Raw genomic sequence first — 20,087 nt, 5'->3', positions numbered from 1 at the left:
CATAATCAACAAGTACAGATAAACATCATCTCTAATTGACAAACCCAGGACTGGAAGACCCAAAAAGCTGTCTAACACGGATGAGCAATACTTGAAAATAATATCCTTAAGGAATAAAAAGAAGACAAGCGTTGAATTGACAACAGAACTGGCAGAAGGCTATCCATCAACAGTCCAAAGTGTCTTTGACCATTGTTCCATAGTCCAATTTCTGTGTTCTTGTGCATATTTTAGCCTTTTAATCTTGTTCCCCTTTCTTAACAGAGGGATGCTTATTGCAACACATCCTTTAAGTCCTGATTTCAAGAGCGACCTTCGTACTGTTGATTTGATGGAAAACGATACCTGTGCCTTCTGCAAATTCTGTTGTCAATTCAATGGTATAGTTACTGACAGCTGAAGCTGCAGGTTGTCCCCTGGTGGTAACGATAGTTCATCCCAAGGGGCCTTTAGTTTCCCACTATGAGCTGAGGTCTACAGTCCATATTTGTTTTCTGAATTAGTCAAGAAAGTAGTAAGTACGCTTTTATATATTTGTTTAAATATAGCTGTTACAGAACAAATAAATAAATAACTTTCTCACTGCGCCATATAATTCTTGGAGGAGTCAGTTGAGATTGTGAATGTCATAGTTACCATATTCTTTCGAATTTAAGACGCCCTCGACTTTAAGACAAAGCCCACATTTCCCACCCTCAATTTCAAGAAAAAATAAAATCAAATAAATGTGCATTTACAAAGATACAACCTCAAGAGAAGTGTGCTAATAAAAAGCATTCAAATAAACAAGCGTCTTCCTGTTTTCTCCCTCTTGCGAGCAAAAGGCTACAATACATAAAATACTACATTTTCTAAATAAATGTAAATGAACTATGCATTTTTTATGTTACAGTCATGCAGCATAATTAAGGGAGTAGTGACTCACCTTTGGGTTAACATCTTTTTAATTTCAGACATGAAATACGCTTAAAAAAATTAAAAAATAAGGAAAATTGTAAAATCATGGTAGTGAGAGATTTTGCTGAATTAAAGCTATTTCTAAAGATTTGCAGCTGTCAGTTGATGCTCGTCTTGGGGGGGGGGGGTTATACTATATATATGGTATTACTTTTTTAAATTTCCCTCTAACAGACTGAAAAGCACTGCTACAGTTAAAATAACTTACTAAACAACTCTTAAAATACATTCTTAAACATTTGTAATACATTGCTGCCATAGAGTAAAAAAAATAAAAATCTTGAAAAAGTAAACTGTATTTAACACATTTGGAATCATCCCATCTTTCCTACAGGCCTTGCCGCTCACATCAGACTGATTTAATAAAACACCTATTGAATTTTAAGGGTCATTACAATTGAATTCATATGTTCTGACCAATCCTTCCTTTGCAGTAAAACCTAAGTCGACAAGGCTGAAATAATACAGAAACAGTTGAATTTGTTGTTTGAAGTACCAAACAAATAGACATGAAAATCAGTGCTTTTAAAATGAGTCATTTTTATTTTTGAAATCTGGTAAGGGTATGCTATACAGTAGAATGCAAAGGTATGAAAATAATATAAATCTGTTCCTACAGCTGTGCATCAGAATGGACTATCCTTGAATCAGACACTTATGGGATTGTCACCAAATGTGTTGCCCGGCCCCAAAGAAGGAGATCTCGCCACCCATGACATGGGCCATGAAGCAAAAAGAATACACATTGAAAAAGGTAAGCTCTCTCTGAAATTTCAATTTAACACCTGCCACCATTCTGACTCTTAATTGTGCTTGTGATTAAATTAGCAGCTAAACAGGTAGTGTACAGTTGTCAGAAAAGACACTTTTGGTTCAAATCAGTGGGTTTAGTTCTTCCACCTGAGAGTGTTAGATTAATCTAAGTAGTTAGGGTTGAAGTATAAACATGTAATGATTTGCCCTGTTCCATAAAGTGACATGGGGAAAACCGAGACTGCTATGATCTACCCTGCTATGATTTGAACACAAAATTAAGCAAATAATACACCTTAGTATTCTCAGCTGAGTTATGTCTATGAAAACTGACAATGAAACCTCTTTTTTGATCATGTTTTTCCAACTGACGTGACATCAACTCAGAATGGTCCTGGACCTTTTTTGATTGTGATGTGAAAGGTCTCAAGAAAATAATAATTAGCGTAATTGCTACTCTAATTTCTTAGGTCTAGGTTTAAATTGACCAAAATAAACAAATACAACCGCTTGTGCTTTTATCCCATTTATTAATTATTATTTTTTTAATTGCTCAAAAAAAATCGCGTGCTTCAATCCTAGGATATTTACAGAGTACATTATATTTAACAACCCTGAAATTGACAGTTGAACTGGAAAGCCCAAAGCCCCTTTCAAGGGATTTTTAATATTGTTTCCATCCATATGCCATTCCCATTATTATTTAGATACTAAATTCTTAATATGTCGCTCAGGTTGATTAGAATTCAGGGCTCTCCAAAGAGAGCACCAGAGGTCTCAGGATGTGAAAAACATTTTTATAAAATAATCCATTAATGCAGAGGAGTGCAACTAAATTAGTTAGCAATTTGCTGAGCATGAATTAATGAACAGAGCTTCTCCCAGCTCCCAGAGTTGTAATTTTCATAATAACCTCAGACCTTTATTTGGCAGGTTGTTTAGTTTTTTCGTTTGAAGGTTTTCATTAGTCTAATGAGGACTGTGCAAGGGCGAGCAGTCAGCACAATTTACATGGGGAAGCTATCGTAATAAATGAGGCAATTTGAATAACACGCACAGGTTTTATGCAGTGAGATAAGAGAGATTGTACAGCGAGATCTAGAGGTAACCAATACATTAGAACAACTAATAACTAAAGTAATCCCAATAAAAGGCTTAAGTGAAGGGAATAAAATTAATGATATATATATAGAACTGTAATGATAAGATGCATTATATTAATAAAATAAATGTGTTCATTGTTAAAGAGAGGCCTACAATCCACACATTGTTTATGTCAGACTTTTTAATTAGGGTTGTTCATCGGATCAGTTTGCTTAGACAAATTAGATAACATTCCAATGGTTTAATGATATTTCTCCACTTGTTTGATCTTTATGGACTCACCAGAGCATTACATTAATTGTCTGCATTATACTTTCAATGCAGTGTGCAGTATAACAGTATTTTATAGGGCAGGAATAAGCCGTCTCTTTCATCATCTGTGACTAAACATGCAAAACAGCTCTAGCTACAACACGTACACTCTGGTGCTTCACTGTTCATGAGTAATGGGCAAGGCAGATCAGTTCTTTTTTTTTTGCAGATCAAGGACAAGATAGCTGCCTCACTAGGTTGACAAGTTATCTTTTATTGTGCAGTAATTTGTTTGCCTGTAACAGGGCCTGTGATACTTACATTATCTTTGTCAGTTTTAAATAAAGTGTTTAAATGATTTTCCAAGAAAACATTTAATTATATGTTCATTAGACTAGAAAACTCAAGCAAGGTAAATTTAAATAATAATTAAAAAAATAATAAATACACCAAGGGTGACTTTTGACATGCGTCCAATCATGAAAACTGCAGGGAGCTGACACAGACAGGATGGATTTAAAAGCCTTGTGTTGTTACACAGCTGTAAATAGTTAATGCTTTTATAGGCAAGTTTTATTTTCCTTATACAGGAAATACGCTGAATACAACAAAACCACACTACCATCGCTACCACTGTAGGTAGTGGGCTACAGCTTATTAGCTCTTTCATGTATTGTGTTTAACTGGTCCACTTGGGTAATCTGTGGATCTCAGATAAGAATTAGTAAAATCGGTTCTCCATGACATTGCATCCTGTCATTTCTTTTTTATTCTGTACAATCATTACATGTATTTATCTCAGAACTATAACAAATCCAATATGCAAATCCATGTTGAAAGATTCCTTTATTGCACTGATGTTTGCAGTTGTAATAACACATGCACACACTCAGACACACAGACACCGACAGTACAACACAATCTTTTACAAAACCACTAGTATCAAAACAAATAGAACAGACCTACGATCTGTCAAGGACAAACCTCTGCAAAGGGACTCACTAGTACTGTTTGTAAATACAGTATGCCCATTCTTATGAGAGTAGCTTTGTACAGATGAAAGATTCAAAGATTTACTGTCCTCTTATACACTCTATTCACTTTAATGCCCAGTGCCCTTGGGTGTGTTTGCAAGTTAGTGATCTCCTGCTGGCAGTAAGGAACTCCACAAAGATCAGTTTGACATGCATGTGTACAGTTAGTACAGGGTAAAGTAGGGTAGATGGAGCAGTGGTCTATCTTTGAGGTTAATTCCTTCAGGAAAGTCAGCAGTAAAAGTCAACAGCAAATTGTGTTCAGAATGGCTGGTAGAGTTCTTGCTTGTGACTGTTCTTTGTAAAGCATCTGCAATGTGTGCAGTCTAGTACAAGGAAGCACCTCCTGAAGGAGCATCTGGTATTACTGGAGACCTGTATGTCAAAGTCTGTTACAGCTGCTCTTTGGCTCACTGTGACTGACTGTATCTGACATCTTAAGCAGCATTTTAAGTGATGCTCAATGAGCCAACATGAACATTACAGTATACATGTGTAGGCAGTATTGCTTGCTGATGCACGTACATTTTCATATTTGTAAATACAAGGGGAATGTAAATTGTTAAAATGATTATGAATTTAATTTCTAAGAATGTGTTGCTTTATTACTATACAAAGAACATAGATAAATCACAGGATAGACACACAAACCATTTATAAACACGTGAGCAACGTTGTTCAATATGGGTTTTCAGATGAATTACTGGATGTACTGAAAAATTTTCAAAATATTTCAGAAATCTCTTTTGTGGTATGATGGATTTCTTAGTATAAGTGCTGCTTCATAAAATGTATACAATGACAGAATCGACAGATTACATAAAGTAGACAGGTTAATTTTTTTTTTTAAAGAAACATCTAGCGTAAACAAGTCATATAAATCGTTAATGTCAGTAGTTAATATTAGCATCTCTAACATTCACGAGGACTGTAAGTATATTTTAACTGCAAAATGTTATGGGAACTATTTCTATTCAGACTCGGTCTTTGTCCTACAAAGTACTCATAACTCATATCAGCAATACTACTTGACAGCTGGTCAATCACTAAAAAATGGAATCAGCAATGCATTATATGGTACATATCTTACCAAATCCTGCAAGAGTCCAAATATGCTAATATATTACAAAATCTGATCTATAATTGGAAAAAAAAGACTTAATTGTATATTAGGTCTAGAAGTAATATTATATTTAATGATGTGGCTTTCAACTTCTACTTAAATAGACCTAGTGTATCTATTTCTGTTTCGATATAACCCTCTTTTGAAACTCATTCATATATTCATGTGAAGCTATTTATATGCACATTATACAATCTTTATACAATCCTGTCATAGTTACATCATAAACAAATATGACACACCTGACTGGCTTTGAAATTGCTCTTTATGCTGATGGCATTCGTTTACTTTAACTGGCATTGGGTTTTATTTTCATTGCAGTTGTGTTACACTGTACCACACTTCGTTCCTTAAAAGACGGAAGTCTGCACAGAAGTGCACAGTTAACCAAAAACAGAGCGTGGCTATAAAAGACACTTGGTGCCATGAGATCACTTTTTCATATGTTTGGTAGATGGAAAGCTTTTAAGTAGCTTGTAGATACATGTAGGTTAGTGTTCTTTTTTTTTTTTTTTTTTTTGACATGTTCTGAGGAAGAACATTGAGCTTTATGGAACAAAACTGAAAGAGCTCTGCGATCAAATATCTAGGAAGTTCTTTTGTTTCAACGAGGTTTTTTGAGAAACACAATAACACGCTTAAGAAGAAACTGTATATTGTGTCTGCTATTGTTAAATCATGCCAATGTGCGTAATTAATCTGTAATATTTGCAAATAACAAATATTTAGCATTATATTTATAACTTCACTGTTCCATTTCCCAGCACAAAATGCACCATTTTCTGAACAGCAAATAGTATATGATGGGTTTGTGAAATGAATCAACGGTTGTTTTTTAAATTTTTTTTCTTTATTTATATTCGCTGTTGGAAAGTTAACTATTGTATTAGACTGGATTATTTGAAAAAAAAAAAAAAAAAAGACATTAAAAGTTGACATTCACTCACTAATATGATACATACTGTAGTACAAATATATATTTTTTTGTTGTGGCAACCTATCCATCTAACCAGAATTGTGACTTCTAAAGGGCCCACCTGTTGTCCACAGTAAAGTTTTATTTACAGATAGAGCATTGTTTGTAGAGGGGTCTTTTAAGTTCACCTGTTTGTAATGTTGAAATGTTAAACACAGGTATGTCAGTTTCCAGCTTGCTCTATATATTATTTATTAGTAGAATACAGTGTCTCCTTTCAAACTTGAAACACGTATAATGCTGAGCTACTGACTTTTATCTAATGAAACTCAAGCTCAGTCATCATAGGACACAGCAAAAGCTGAGGTTTTGGCAGTTTAGGTTGTGTGTGATCAAACAACTGGGAAAATGTTGTGTTGGAATAAAAAGGTAAGACAAAAATAATGCAATGCGGGATCAATCAAATCCAGAAAGCTATGTCACACATATTGCTGATGCAGAAAAGATGCTCTTCCTTTAGGACAGTGAGTTCATTTGGAAATGCGTTCTTCAAGAATGATCCACTGTGTGACACCAGGAACTGCTAATCATATTTTGTGAAAGGATGCTTTTAAAAACGTTGAAGAGAGTGTTCTTTTAATCTTTAAAATGCTTTAAATGTGACAGAATGTTTTCTTCTGCCAAGTTGTAAGGATCAGAATGAATTTGCTGTGGTCAGCTATCCAGAGTATCCACTGAGCAGAAAAGTGAATTTAATAATGTATTATTGTTCTTCAGTGAAGTTTAAATGTTCCAATACTGGTAACGTATCATAACGTATTTGCCTTCTGTGTGTTTAATGTTTATTAAAATTACATGCAAATAGAAGTATGTTTTATTTATCCATTGTAATGCTTTTGACATTTTTTACAGAAATAAAATCATAAAATTCTGTTTTACATGCTGTTTCTGAGCTATTTCAAATTCTGATAATCCTATACTGTATTATCTTAGGATTCCACTGTAATTGGAATTAGACAGTAAATTATGTATTTGTTAAAAGAGGTGGTTTGTTATAAAGCGTACCATTTTGTGTAATGATGAAATAGGTTAAATTTAGATGTACACCCCATTCCCATGAAAATACCATGTAGAATATTTGCACAAAAGGTGCTGTTTCATTAATTGTAAGCCTAAAGGGCTTATTTAATGTATCCAACATACAGAACATACTAATTAAACATGCTTGGTTTGATAGGAATAATGTTTCCCTTTTCTAGTGTAAAGGTTAAACAAAGTGACAGACTATCTTAGATCCTGCAGAACTTTGTAAACCAAGATCTCAATCTTCTCTTTACTGGGTGAAAATAACAGGATTGCAGTGTGAAACAGATGCCATTAATTTACTAGCCATTTAGTCATCCTGTAGCAACGGCAAGGGACCTTGGTATTTCCTTTATTTCCTTAGAAACATCCGAATCTGCAGTTCTGAATTAAACACTCAAAACAAAATATGACTGTTGGGGGCATGACCTTGGCAATGGCACATAAAAGCCCTGGCAGACAGGAACATATCATTTGTAATGGGTTTTTAATTGAATGGGGGAAGTTAGCTGCAGAGGTAGTGTAGAAAAAGTTCTACAGTAGGTTTGTAAGCATGAAGTCTTTTGTCATTTTCCATTTGCAATCTGCACTTATTTGCAGGGCCCACAGCCAGAACAAGTTATTGTGTTGATATGGTGTACGCAGGAAATTGCAGTTTGTTCCTTGGATAGTGTTGGCATGCTGTAATTGTGCTCATAGAGGCAAATTATCATCTTGGCGAAATGAGAAAGACAACACAAATATGTTGTGAAATGTGTAAGTTTGTCTGATTTTTCAAATTATTTCCCAAAAGTATCTGGTTGCAAATCTATTGTCCTTTGTGACAAAAGAATGAGTAACAACTACAGTGATTGATGAACAAGTGAATAGCAATACTGCATTTACCTGTGGAAAAGTGTCAGGCTTTGAAAGTGAGTAGGGCCCTACAGTTCTGTTTCATAAAGGGCATGTAAATGTTAATATTGCATCATTTTTAAACCCTATAAAAATTTCCTAACAAAGGAATATATGTTGTTTTATCATAGACTTTTGCTACAGGTGAATTAACCTTAAAAAATAAACTAGACCACTAAGTACAAAACAGTAAAACTTATGAAGGTATTAACCAAAACATTTGGTCAGCTGGTGACCCAGTCCACTTATTTTTTTAGCTGGAGAATGGGATAATTAGTAAATACAAATGTATGCGATAGACAGAGCAAATTAGGATGACTTTGTGTTTTGATTAATTTTTGATGCCATGTTAAAGAATCCAATAAAATAGGCGTTTATTTGTTTACATCTTGTCAAATCCATTATGGGTCTTGTAATACCTGCAAGGCAGGACAATTTGTTAGTTGATTTTTTAAAAAATGTTTACAGCAAGTTATATCTATATAGAGTCCCTTATAGCTCAAAATATACAAATTACAAGGCTAACAGTTACCATGTCTAATTGACTTTTTTCAATGTGCTGTTTCTGCAAACATGTTTAATTCTAACATGAGTTAAAGCATGGTTTGTGGGCCGTGGTGTTTTTGTAACAAGTAAATGTATTAGTAGAGCTGCCTTTCATGTTTTTTTTTTTTGTTTTTGTTTTTGTTTTTGTTTTTTGGAGGTACTAATAAGGCCCACAGAATGCAATAATGACTTCCTAGTTGCACAGTTGAAAGGAAATACTTATACTGTCTAAATACAGTCTAATCAGCAATTAAGTTCTTTGAGCCTTTAGTGCAACATTTTGTTTGAAGATTTCATATTAAATGTATCATGAAGAATATCATTTTAAGTATAAACTATAATGCACAGCTATATGACAATATCCAGATCAGTATCTACTGTGCATGTCTCTGTCAGCTGAACAGCAGTTTCAATTGGACACTGTCAAGATGACAGACTGTTGTTACAAGTGCTGTTGCTGCTGATATATAACACAATTTCACTTCCAATAGTTGTGCATGTCTTCTGTTTTGAAGTGCTGGATTTGAGGCTGCCAAAAACATCACAACTCGAGAAATAAAAAAAAAAAAGAAAGAAGAAAAATACTGTCAACAACTCAAATCCTGCATTTAAAGCTATAGGTATTGTTAAAGTAACCCACCAGGATCCATAACATTTTGAAAAACAATGTATCCAATTGCGCTGACAATACAAAAGAACCCTTCAGAAAAGCCTATTATCAAACCACTCTGGATAAGAACAGAAGAAAAGTACCTGTACAAGCCAGCAAGGAACGGAAAATAAGTCAGGAGATGAAACACAATCTGTGTGTGCCAGAAAAAAAAGAGATTAGCTGACATCACTACAATTTTCAGGGATAGAACGTGTACTGTGTGCCACCATTTATGATGTATAGTAGGAATAAAAATAAACTACTTGTGTCTTTATATGTTGCTACACATGTCAAAGTGGAAGTTTATGGTAATTATTGTGGGAAACAGTAAAAGGGTGGAATAGGAAATAGTATCCTGCCAAGATTTAAGCAGCACATGCCTGTAAAAGTGCTGGGAAATAATTTGAATAGTTGAACTGACCATTACTTTGATGAAAATGACAACTTCAATAATGTGTGATAAAATGGAGGGGAACCTGCTTGGATGGGGTAACAAATATGATCTATGTATGTTAAAAAAGAGACTGCTTTTTAGCTGCTTCAATTAAATACAAAGTAAGTAGTTTGCAGAAGGAGAAACCAACATGTGATCCCAAGCCTAATACATTCACATTTTGAGCAATGTTGTCTGCACTATGTACCCTCCAGACTTTCTGCTAGAACAAGACTAACAGTAAAGAATAATTTTGTCTTGCTCATTGGAACAGGAATTATCATGTGTGTTTTTAAACTGTAGGTACTTCTTCCTTGAGCAACTGTTCTATAGCATGTCATTGGAGATCAATACAGTATGTGAAAGATGATTTCTTGCCCCAGTTAAGGCTGTCTGTGTTTGGTTGTGTTTAAGCTGTCTCTACAGTGTTACCAGGAAATCACTTTTTGTTCATTTATACCCTTTGCATATATTGTTTTAATGCATTCATGTATTAAACGACACTCCAGCTCGTGTGACATAACTTAGTACATTTTGTATCTCTGAAACCTGTTGTTGTATAACTTAATCATTTTGGAAAGTGTGCTACCGTATAAATCATCTTTGCAAAAAAAATATTTGCACTAATGTCTATTGAAGCTGACGTCTACTTTGTTTCATTGTTGTCGGATATAAAACAGACAGAACAAGTGTTATGTGAAGAAATTATTTATTTCCAAAGCCATCTTACCAGAGCATATAAACATCATTCTTAAATTCATATTGATATGAGTTATATTATTATGAAATGTATAGAGATCTTGTGTGGCTGTTAAATAAACCCATTTATTTCAGACCCCAAATCACATGGGGTGTGAAATAATCCTAATGCTTTTAGAAGACTTGATTTCAGGGTGTCTAGAGTATCTACAGTATGTACTCTGCATCTTGCTTATACCATATTTATATAATCTTTACTGCAAGTGATGGTTTTCCATCAAGTCCCATGTATTCTGGGCATCTTCATGGCAAATTCATGACATTTTAATAACACTGCTTAATATTTATTGGAGAATCACAATTCAGCAATTGTACAATTCAAATTGGAACCTTTTTAAATTCGATTTGGATACCAAATGTTGATTGTTCAGATATTTTCTCCATCCTGTTAAGGTAATTAGTGTACATTTGCATGCCAAACCTTTTTTTTTGTGCATAACTGTTCCCTTTATACTGTTCAACTGCAAATCCTTTCAATGTAAGTGAAAGGATCAAAAAACAAACTCCTTAGAAGAGTATTTCATTTCTCCTTGGTTAAAACATTCAGTCTGTATTCCAGTCACCTTGACTTTGCAGCAGCAGAGAGAATATGTTGCTTATCCTCCCTAACCCCTGCCTGTCAATTAGGTGTTTAAAAATTAATCTCTTTAACTGGAAATACCATGGCAGCTTTCTTCTTTCTGTAAGTGGTGTGTTATTAATTCAAGCACTGCAAAGCTAATGTTATGAATAATGTTATCAAAACAGATTTCCCCACGTTTAACACATACTCTGGTTAAACCCTTAAGTATTTATGTGAACCAAAAGAGGACGGATTGGCCTCCATTTCTAGAAGCCAGATAGAAGAATGTGTTCTGTAGCTCCAGATTTACATTTAAAACTGTATTCATTCTCCATCTCTAAAACCCTTGACCCATGTCAACCTAAAGACCAGTGCTACTGGTAGTGATAATTGAAGATTTTACTGAATTTTTTATTTTCTATTATTTGTTAATTAGTGCTGTTGGAGCAAACAGCATTTAAAAATATTATGGATCTGAATGCAAAACTGTAAGCTCAGACTAGAAGAAGCAAATAATGGAACCTGTCTTTGCCTCATCCTCTCACTTTCTCCAGAGAGAGAACGTGCATGATGGCAGGTTGTGTTTCTAGGACCTGGCAATCTAAACAGTCAAACAAGAAAGAGTGGAAAGAATCCTGAGGCATCTTTATTTTATGACCTGCATTACTGAATAATAAAACACAGATACAGAAGCCTTTAGCTGTGCATCATTGTACCTTATTATACAGACTTTAGTGACTCTAAATGATACTGGCCCTTCTTCACTTTCCTCGAGTATGGATAAGGAAACATGGCATTGAGCGTTGTATTGTTACATTTCAGCACGGATGTCATTTATTGATATTTTTTTTAACAATCTTCACCTTATGTAAAAATATAAATAATTGTAACAAGTCCAGAGAACTATTCTGTCAAAAGCTTTACTTTGTGAAATGTATAGTTTTCTTTTATTACCGGTAGGCCTTCTAAGACAGTACCACTGTACTAAAAAGGGTCAGACTCAATTAACAGCAATGAATCACACAACCGTGTCATGTTACATTTACTCAGTAACTCTGTGACTCTAGAACGACGCATTGTTTTTACAGTTAATTATATTTTGTTTTTTAAATAAGTGACTAAATAGTAAATTCATTACAAACAAGTGTGTGTGTGTGTGTGTGTGTGTGTGTGTGTATATATATATATATATATATATATATATATATATATATATATATATATATAATGTCCTCACAGTTAGCCTAGTGTGTCGCTTTTGAAATGGAAAAATCAAGTCAGCTTCAAATCAGTTGCAGGGCTTAATGACTTCTGACTGCTGAGAAATGTTAATTTAAGCCAAATCAAATGTTCCTCAGCTGCAAATATTTGGTGGGGTTCACTAGAAGTGGCAAAATGTAAGAGGGCCAGGTGGCAAAGACTGTATCCTGACCGGACTCACATTGTAATTGCTTTAGATATTAGCTGATAAACAATACAGAAGAAAAGAACTGTGTGACAAAAAGGAAAATGGACTAAAATGATGAGCGAAATACATCTAAAATTGTATCAGGTAACAGCATTTTGTAAGCAGAGAAAATTTATCAAATTATTTACACACTACTCCCCAACAAGTACAGCAGAAATTGTGCAATCCCCATAATATGATTCTGCCACCACCGTGCTTGACAGTTGGGATGGTGTAGACTGGGTGATGTGCAGTGTTGGGCTTGCGCCAGACATAACACTTGGAATTTAGACCGAAAAGTTAAATTTTTGTCTCGTCTGACCTCAAAAACTTTTTCCACATGTCTGCAGTATCATCTACATGCTTTTTCGCAAACTCCATACGTGCTTTAAGATGAGGCTTTTTGAGTAATGGCTTCTTTCTTGCCATCTGTCCATGCAGGCCAGCTTTTTGTAGGGACTGGCATATTGTTGATGTGTGAACACTGACTCCCATCTCAATCACAGAACTTTGCAGATCTCTCAAGGTCATTGATGACTTCAGAGTGACATGCAGAACCAGTTTCTTGTTTTCCCGGCTGCTCATTGTGGGAGGGCGATCTGATCTGGGTAGTGTCTGGTTGGTATGATGCATCTTCCACTTCTTAATGATGGACTTCACTGTGCTAAGAGGGATAATCAGCGCCTTTGAAATTTTCTTGTACCCTTCTCCTGCTCTGTGCCTCTCTACCACTTTATCCCTGACTTGTTTCGAAAGCTCCTTGGTCTTCATGGTTGCTTTGCTGGATCACTATGTGAGCTGCAGCTTGAAAGTCTTTCTATACCTGAGGGAAATTATCTACAAGTTAAACCACTTTGAGAACACACAGGCTGAAACCATTTAACTAATTTTGTGACCTTTCAAACAAATCATTTGCACCTGAGCTGATTTAGGGCTGCAGTAGCAAAGGGGTTGAACTTATGCAACTGAGATTAATCTGTTTTTCTCTGTAAATGTTATTTATTTATATTCTATATGCATTTTGTAACTTTATCAATGCGGAGTAGTTTGTGTAGATTCTACATGTAAAGTCGAATTTGGAAACATAGTGGAGTACGCTCAGGTGCCAGCAAAATTTGAAAACTTTGCAGGGGGTGAATACTTCTGCAAACCACTGTGTGTGTGTATATATATATATATATATATATATATATATATATATATATATATATAATATCTGTGTATCAATATATCATATATACACATATATATTATATATATATATATATATATATATATATATATATGTGGTACAGACCTCTGTACATGTTACAATATACAGCTATAGGTTATAAAACATGAATAAAAAATGTAGGCTTTTTTTTTTTGTACTTTTTGAGCAGAGTGGTACATAGATAGTCATGTATGTCATAAACATTATTTTATGTAAACCAATCTAGAACATAAAGAAACTGAACAAATAAATGCCCCCTATAATAATATTCACAAATGTTATGCAGCAAAGGCAAAAATATGGCTTATGCTGAACACATATTACAACATTCTTTAGTTTCACATTTAGAAATCCCAATAGAAAACAATTCACTAACAAGCTTTACATTTCAACCAAGGGTAGCAACCTTTTGGTGGAACTAGAATGGGCAATACTGACAGTATTGCAGAAAGTCATTACTGTTTAAATGAACTGTCGTGGATTTTTAAAAAAATTTTTTCTCACAACAGTAAATTCAATCAAATGTGCTAGCAGAATAACTCACATAGTGTTATGGGTTTGTTTTGTTTTTTAGAGGCTTGTTTTCAAGTTACAGGTCTTAGAGAGACTTCTTCATTTACATCACAATCAGTAACACAAGCCTTACAGCTTTTTTTGAGGGTTAATTCTTTCAGCATTTTCAAACATCACAGTGACAAAAAATGCTGACTTAAAGCAAATAAATATATATGACACAGGCAGTAAAAAAACAATGTCTTGTCCTTGGAATGTTAAGAAATATCGATATTCTGTCCACTAAATTGACAGCCTGTTTGGAAAGTGCATTGCGTCCAGATGTCTTCCACCCCGTTATGTGACCCCTTCAGTTTCTGACTAACACACAGTATATATAGTAATAGCTAAAAGTGTCTTTATTTGGTTAAAATGCATTGGCTTTTTTCGTGTGCACCTATTTCATCTTCAAAATAAAGGTTTTACTGGCATGAGTGGGATTATCGCTAAATGTATCTTCATACATGATAACAATTTATAACAAAAGGTAATTCACAAACACAGAGTTACATTAAATTTTCACCCAGTGTTGGATACCGAAGAGTGAGTAAGCGAGTCGAAACCAGCGACAGCCAAGCGAGTAGCCAGAGGTGGTTTGTTATTGAACAGAAAAGATTAGTTCAGAGATTGTAGATCCCAATTAAGTTTTTGTACACTGTGTTCAGTTCTGGTCACCTTGCTACAAAAAGGATATTGCTGCCCTAGAAGAGTGCAAAGAAGAGCGACCAGAATTATTCCGGGTTTAAAAGGCATGTCATGCACAGACAAGCTAAAAAAAATTGACTCTGTTCAGTCTTGAACAAAGAACACTACGCAACGATCTGATTCAAGCATTCAAAAAGGTGTTGACAATGTCAAGCCAAGGGGCTTTTTCAACCTGAAAAAAGAAACAAATGGAGATTAGATATAAAGGGGCATTCAGAACAAAAAATAGGAGGCACTTTTTTACACAGAGAATTGTGGTAGTCTGGAACCATCTCCCCAGGATTGTTGTTGAAGCTGACAGCCTGGGATCCTTCAATAAGCTACTAACAACCAAACGAGCAAGATGGGCTGAATGGCATCCTCTCGTTTGTAAACTTTCTTATGTTCTTATATATGTACTCTGTGGGGTTTCATTGCTGGTAGTGTCACGTGAGCTGTTCAGTGTGTTGATATGTAAATAAATCCTGTTTGACTTTAACCACCATCTTGATCGCCTGCCTGTGACTCAGCAGTGAATGCACGCACCCACATGGCAAGACGGCTACCCCGTCACAAGCATTAATACCGTGTTCATTTTTAATCAAGGGATTTAGGGGAGAGCCCTCATAAATGCTGACTCTCAAAACAGTAATTGTGTGAATATAGTAATTGTTACAGCTTTGTTTAATGGTATTTAAAACAAGATTTACATATCTCCCCTTACTCTGGTCCCACTGCAGTCGGATATAAGACGGACCACTGTATGGGATGCTCATAGTAGTAAAAAAAAAAGAAAAATTCTATCTCTCTCTCTCTCTCTCTCTCTCTCTCTCTCTCTCTCTCTCTCTCTCTCTCTCTCTCTATATATATATATATATATATATATATATATATATATATATATATATATAAATTGTGTCTTTTACAGAAACACCAATGAGACACATTGTTTAGAAAGAAATCCGTTTTTATCAATGTTGTCGTTCACAACCTTTAGGAGTAAGCTAGTAACTGTTTTTGTGGAATATTTTTTGTGACCTTACCATATACTGCTCTTTATTTATCAACCCTATATAACAAAATCAATCAATTTTATTATTCTTGAGTGCGCGTTTAAAACAGAAGTTCTTTTGTTCTCCTCGAAAGTTAAAAACAGTGTTTCCTAAGCTAGCACGAGGCCTATTTTTTCTCCAAATAGTTTGCACTGCATTGATCAAACACAAGCCCTGTGTTGCCTAAGGGCTCTGTGAACAGGAATACATAGTGAAATTCTGCTAATGAAACTGTGCGTGAACTGCTGAGATTGTTTGATATTTTACGAGACGGTTAAGGAATCATAAATCATTATTTTTTTCTCCCTGTGCCCACCTGTGCACTCTTATCTTCCGTTGGCCTTAAGAATATGTTTAAATGTATTAAAGCAAAGCACAATGATTTCAAAGGGGGGAAGCACAGTGACACACTGGATTGGTTATTAATGGAATGGCACAGCCATAGGGCAGCTGAAATTTAATGATATCCTACAAGGAAATATGAGGGTGTCACTTTCCAAAAAGTCATGCTAAATGTCAGCTTTTTAAGGTCCTGCCGCAAATGTTATGCCTGTGCACAGTAATGTTGTTGAAAGCGTTTAGGAAACACGGACCAGTGGCTGTGCTGATTATCCTTTTCACCTTCTCTCCTTTTCCAAATGGGTTTGTGCAGCGACCGATTTAATCTCTAAAAGTAGGGAACATTAGGGAAAAAAATAACACCACTGTTTTTCACAAAGACGAGGGTCTCGAAGCTAAGCGTGCAGTCCGTGCTAGTTAATCACTTGAATTTTTCTTGCTCATGAAAAAATTGTAGCCAAATTACATTTTCTTTTCATTGCTTATCCCATGCATATTATTTCCATCACAGGAAACTGAAGATGAATGCAAAAATATTCTTGTCCTATTTTGCATCGTACCATTTTAATATTGTGTGTCTCAGACAGTTTAGATGCAGCTGTTAAAGTCAATCTGTATCCGTAGAATGCAGTGAGTATAAAGTTTATACACTGTCTATCTTGCTATATATTATATATATATATATATATAATATATATATATATATACTATATATATCGCCTTGTATAATATTGTGGATAGTATATTTAATACTTAGATTTGACCAATCTTCAAATATCCTTTTTCAGAGATGGAAGATAATAATGTCTATTATTATTGTTGTCGTTCACAACCTTTAGGAGTAAGCTAGTAACTGTTTTTGTGGAATATTTTTTGTGACCTTACCATATACTGCTCTTTATTTATCAACCCTATATAACAAAATCAATCAATTTTATTATTCTTGAGTGCGCGTTTAAAACAGAAGTTCTTTTGTTCTCCTCGAAAGTTAAAAACAGTGTTTCCTAAGCTAGCACGAGGCCTATTTTTTCTCCAAATAGTTTGCACTGCATTGATCAAACACAAGCCCTGTGTTGCCTAAGGGCTCTGTGAACAGGAATACATAGTGAAATTCTGCTAATGAAACTGTGCGTGAACTGCTGAGATTGTTTGATATTTTACGAGACGGTTAAGGAATCATAAATCATTATTTTTTTCTCCCTGTGCCCACCTGTGCACTCTTATCTTCCGTTGGCCTTAAGAATATGTTTAAATGTATTAAAGCAAAGCACAATGATTTCAAAGGGGGGAAGCACAGTGACACACTGGATTGGTTATTAATGGAATGGCACAGCCATAGGGCAGCTGAAATTTAATGATATCCTACAAGGAAATATGAGGGTGTCACTTTCCAAAAAGTCATGCTAAATGTCAGCTTTTTAAGGTCCTGCCGCAAATGTTATGCCTGTGCACAGTAATGTTGTTGAAAGCGTTTAGGAAACACGGACCAGTGGCTGTGCTGATTATCCTTTTCACCTTCTCTCCTTTTCCAAATGGGTTTGTGCAGCGACCGATTTAATCTCTAAAAGTAGGGAACATTAGGGAAAAAAATAACACCACTGTTTTTCACAAAGACGAGGGTCTCGAAGCTAAGCGTGCAGTCCGTGCTAGTTAATCACTTGAATTTTTCTTGCTCATGAAAAAATTGTAGCCAAATTACATTTTCTTTTCATTGCTTATCCCATGCATATTATTTCCATCACAGGAAACTGAAGATGAATGCAAAAATATTCTTGTCCTATTTTGCATCGTACCATTTTAATATTGTGTGTCTCAGACAGTTTAGATGCAGCTGTTAAAGTCAATCTGTATCCGTAGAATGCAGTGAGTATAAAGTTTTATGCATATATTTATTGTTTTTTTAATAATAATAATAATAATAAATAATAATAATAATACTAATGACATCCATGTACTGTAGGTACAGTACAACATAACAACAGATTGTTACCTACAATCTTGTTTTTTGAAAAAAAAAGAAGATGGAACCCCCCCCCCCCCCCCCTTCTCCTCCCATTTCAAACTCAACTGACAGCCTCCAGGTTTTTCTGCTCAATCCTCCTGCTGGGAAGGACACAACTTTACAAGGACACAGGCTTCACCTGTCAATATACAACCATGACTGCCCAGACAAAGAGTTCTTTTTATATAGGAGGACAAGTGTGACTGTCTGCTAACTGAGAGTGGGAGGAAGGCTCTTCTACAGTGCATTAGATGTACTACCAAGTGGGGCCAAAGAAACATGTGAAGGGTCCATTGGGGCCATGATTCAAACTTGGGACCTTTGAAAAATATGGCATTAACATCAATCTGCTCAGCCACTGTATTCAGTACTCCCAAAGTCAGCTACAAGCACTTACTGAGAACAGTTCTGTTTCCCCTCCTTTTTATATCCTGTTGCCTCATGAATACATTTCAACTTAAATCTACAGTGTGAGTTCATTTATAAATCCACCTATCTGCTAGTTTAATTTAGCCCAAAAACGTGTATGTAACGTCGGAACAGCCATCAGTGAGATGCTATTTCAAGAAACGACAGATTTCTTAATTGTGTGTTTTTTAAAAAATATCGTACAATAAGTCCATTTTTGACTCCCCTTTCAGAACCATAGTGCACAATAAAGAATAAAGAGAGATAATTAACAGGAAGGGTGATTTATGACTTCTATGACTTCTAGTGTAGTGTCAAGGACTACAAGAAGAGAAAAAGCTATTTAAAATGATGGCATTTCATTCACACCACATTGTATTTACAGCTTGCCATTTGTTTTTGCGGCTCCTATTATCAGATGAAACAGTTGGGTCTGAAATAGTGTTTGTGACACAGGTGACCTGTTAGGATTTTATAAATATTTTGCTGCTGAGCACCGGGGACTCACACATCTGCTGCTGGCAGAAGCAGTGGAAAAATTAACCTGGAAATGAGGCATTTGATTCTTCAGGTTCATCCACTCCAGCATCTTTAATAATCGTGGACCAATGGTGAGAAATAAACATTTAAATACTTGCCAATATTGTGTGTCCTTAAGCAAATCAACTTTAGGAAAATAAGGCCAATAACCTGTAGGTACAGTCTCAATTGCAATAACAACAACAAAAAAACAACCAACATGTCATATTAACCATTTACATGGTTAAATTGCGTCACAGTTTTGTTTAAAGAGAAATAAATATGGCACAGTCAGTTTACAATAGGAAATGGAGTTTCTCACCTCTAGGTTTTTGGCAACATTCTATTCCAGGATGTTAGTGTTTGAATATACTGGATCATTATTAGTGATTGTCAGGACTCATGGGCCCTTGGGCTTCAGTATAGCACTAAAGATGCAATTGCCACAGCAGGAACTTACTTGCACCTTTGTGGTGTACTACACACATTAGCAGGGCTCTAAATTCACAACAAATAGTGCAAGGCTAAAATAACTTTCAGTTCAATACATCTGTAGAGGACATCAAAGCCACTAAATTTAAGTCAAGAGTAGAATGTTGTGTAGTTCATATATAAAGCTAATCATTGCTCGCAGAAAGAAAAACAGTTTAACTTAATAATAGCTATTTATTTATTCAGAAAAATCATGTTTGTTTTTTTTTAAATGTAATTATTTATTGCATTCTTTATTTTGCTCTCATTTGAATGTGATCTTATTTTCTACTTTTTACTGTACTTTATAACTGCTCTTATCTGTACTGTGA

At 35.0% G+C, this 20,087-nt stretch overlaps 1 protein-coding gene across 7 annotated transcripts in view; it reads left to right on the top strand.

The window, feature by feature from the left end:
* LOC121327720 (dachshund homolog 1-like) overlaps positions 1-20,087 on the top strand; it is a 160,691-nt gene that overhangs the window by 120,304 nt on the left and 20,300 nt on the right. For all 7 annotated transcript variants that reach the window (XM_041271874.1, XM_041271873.1, XM_041271872.1 and 4 more), the window contains one exon: positions 1,577-1,711. In XM_041271874.1, coding sequence (XP_041127808.1) covers positions 1,577-1,711 — 135 coding nt within the window. The remainder of the gene's footprint in view (positions 1-1,576; positions 1,712-20,087) is intronic.

The sequence above is a fragment of the Polyodon spathula genome, chromosome 15 (genome assembly GCF_017654505.1).
Source record: "Polyodon spathula isolate WHYD16114869_AA chromosome 15, ASM1765450v1, whole genome shotgun sequence".
Classification (NCBI taxonomy): domain Eukaryota; kingdom Metazoa; phylum Chordata; class Actinopteri; order Acipenseriformes; family Polyodontidae; genus Polyodon; species Polyodon spathula.
Note: the sequence above shows the minus strand (reverse complement) of the source record. Positions and strands in the feature narration are given on the sequence as shown.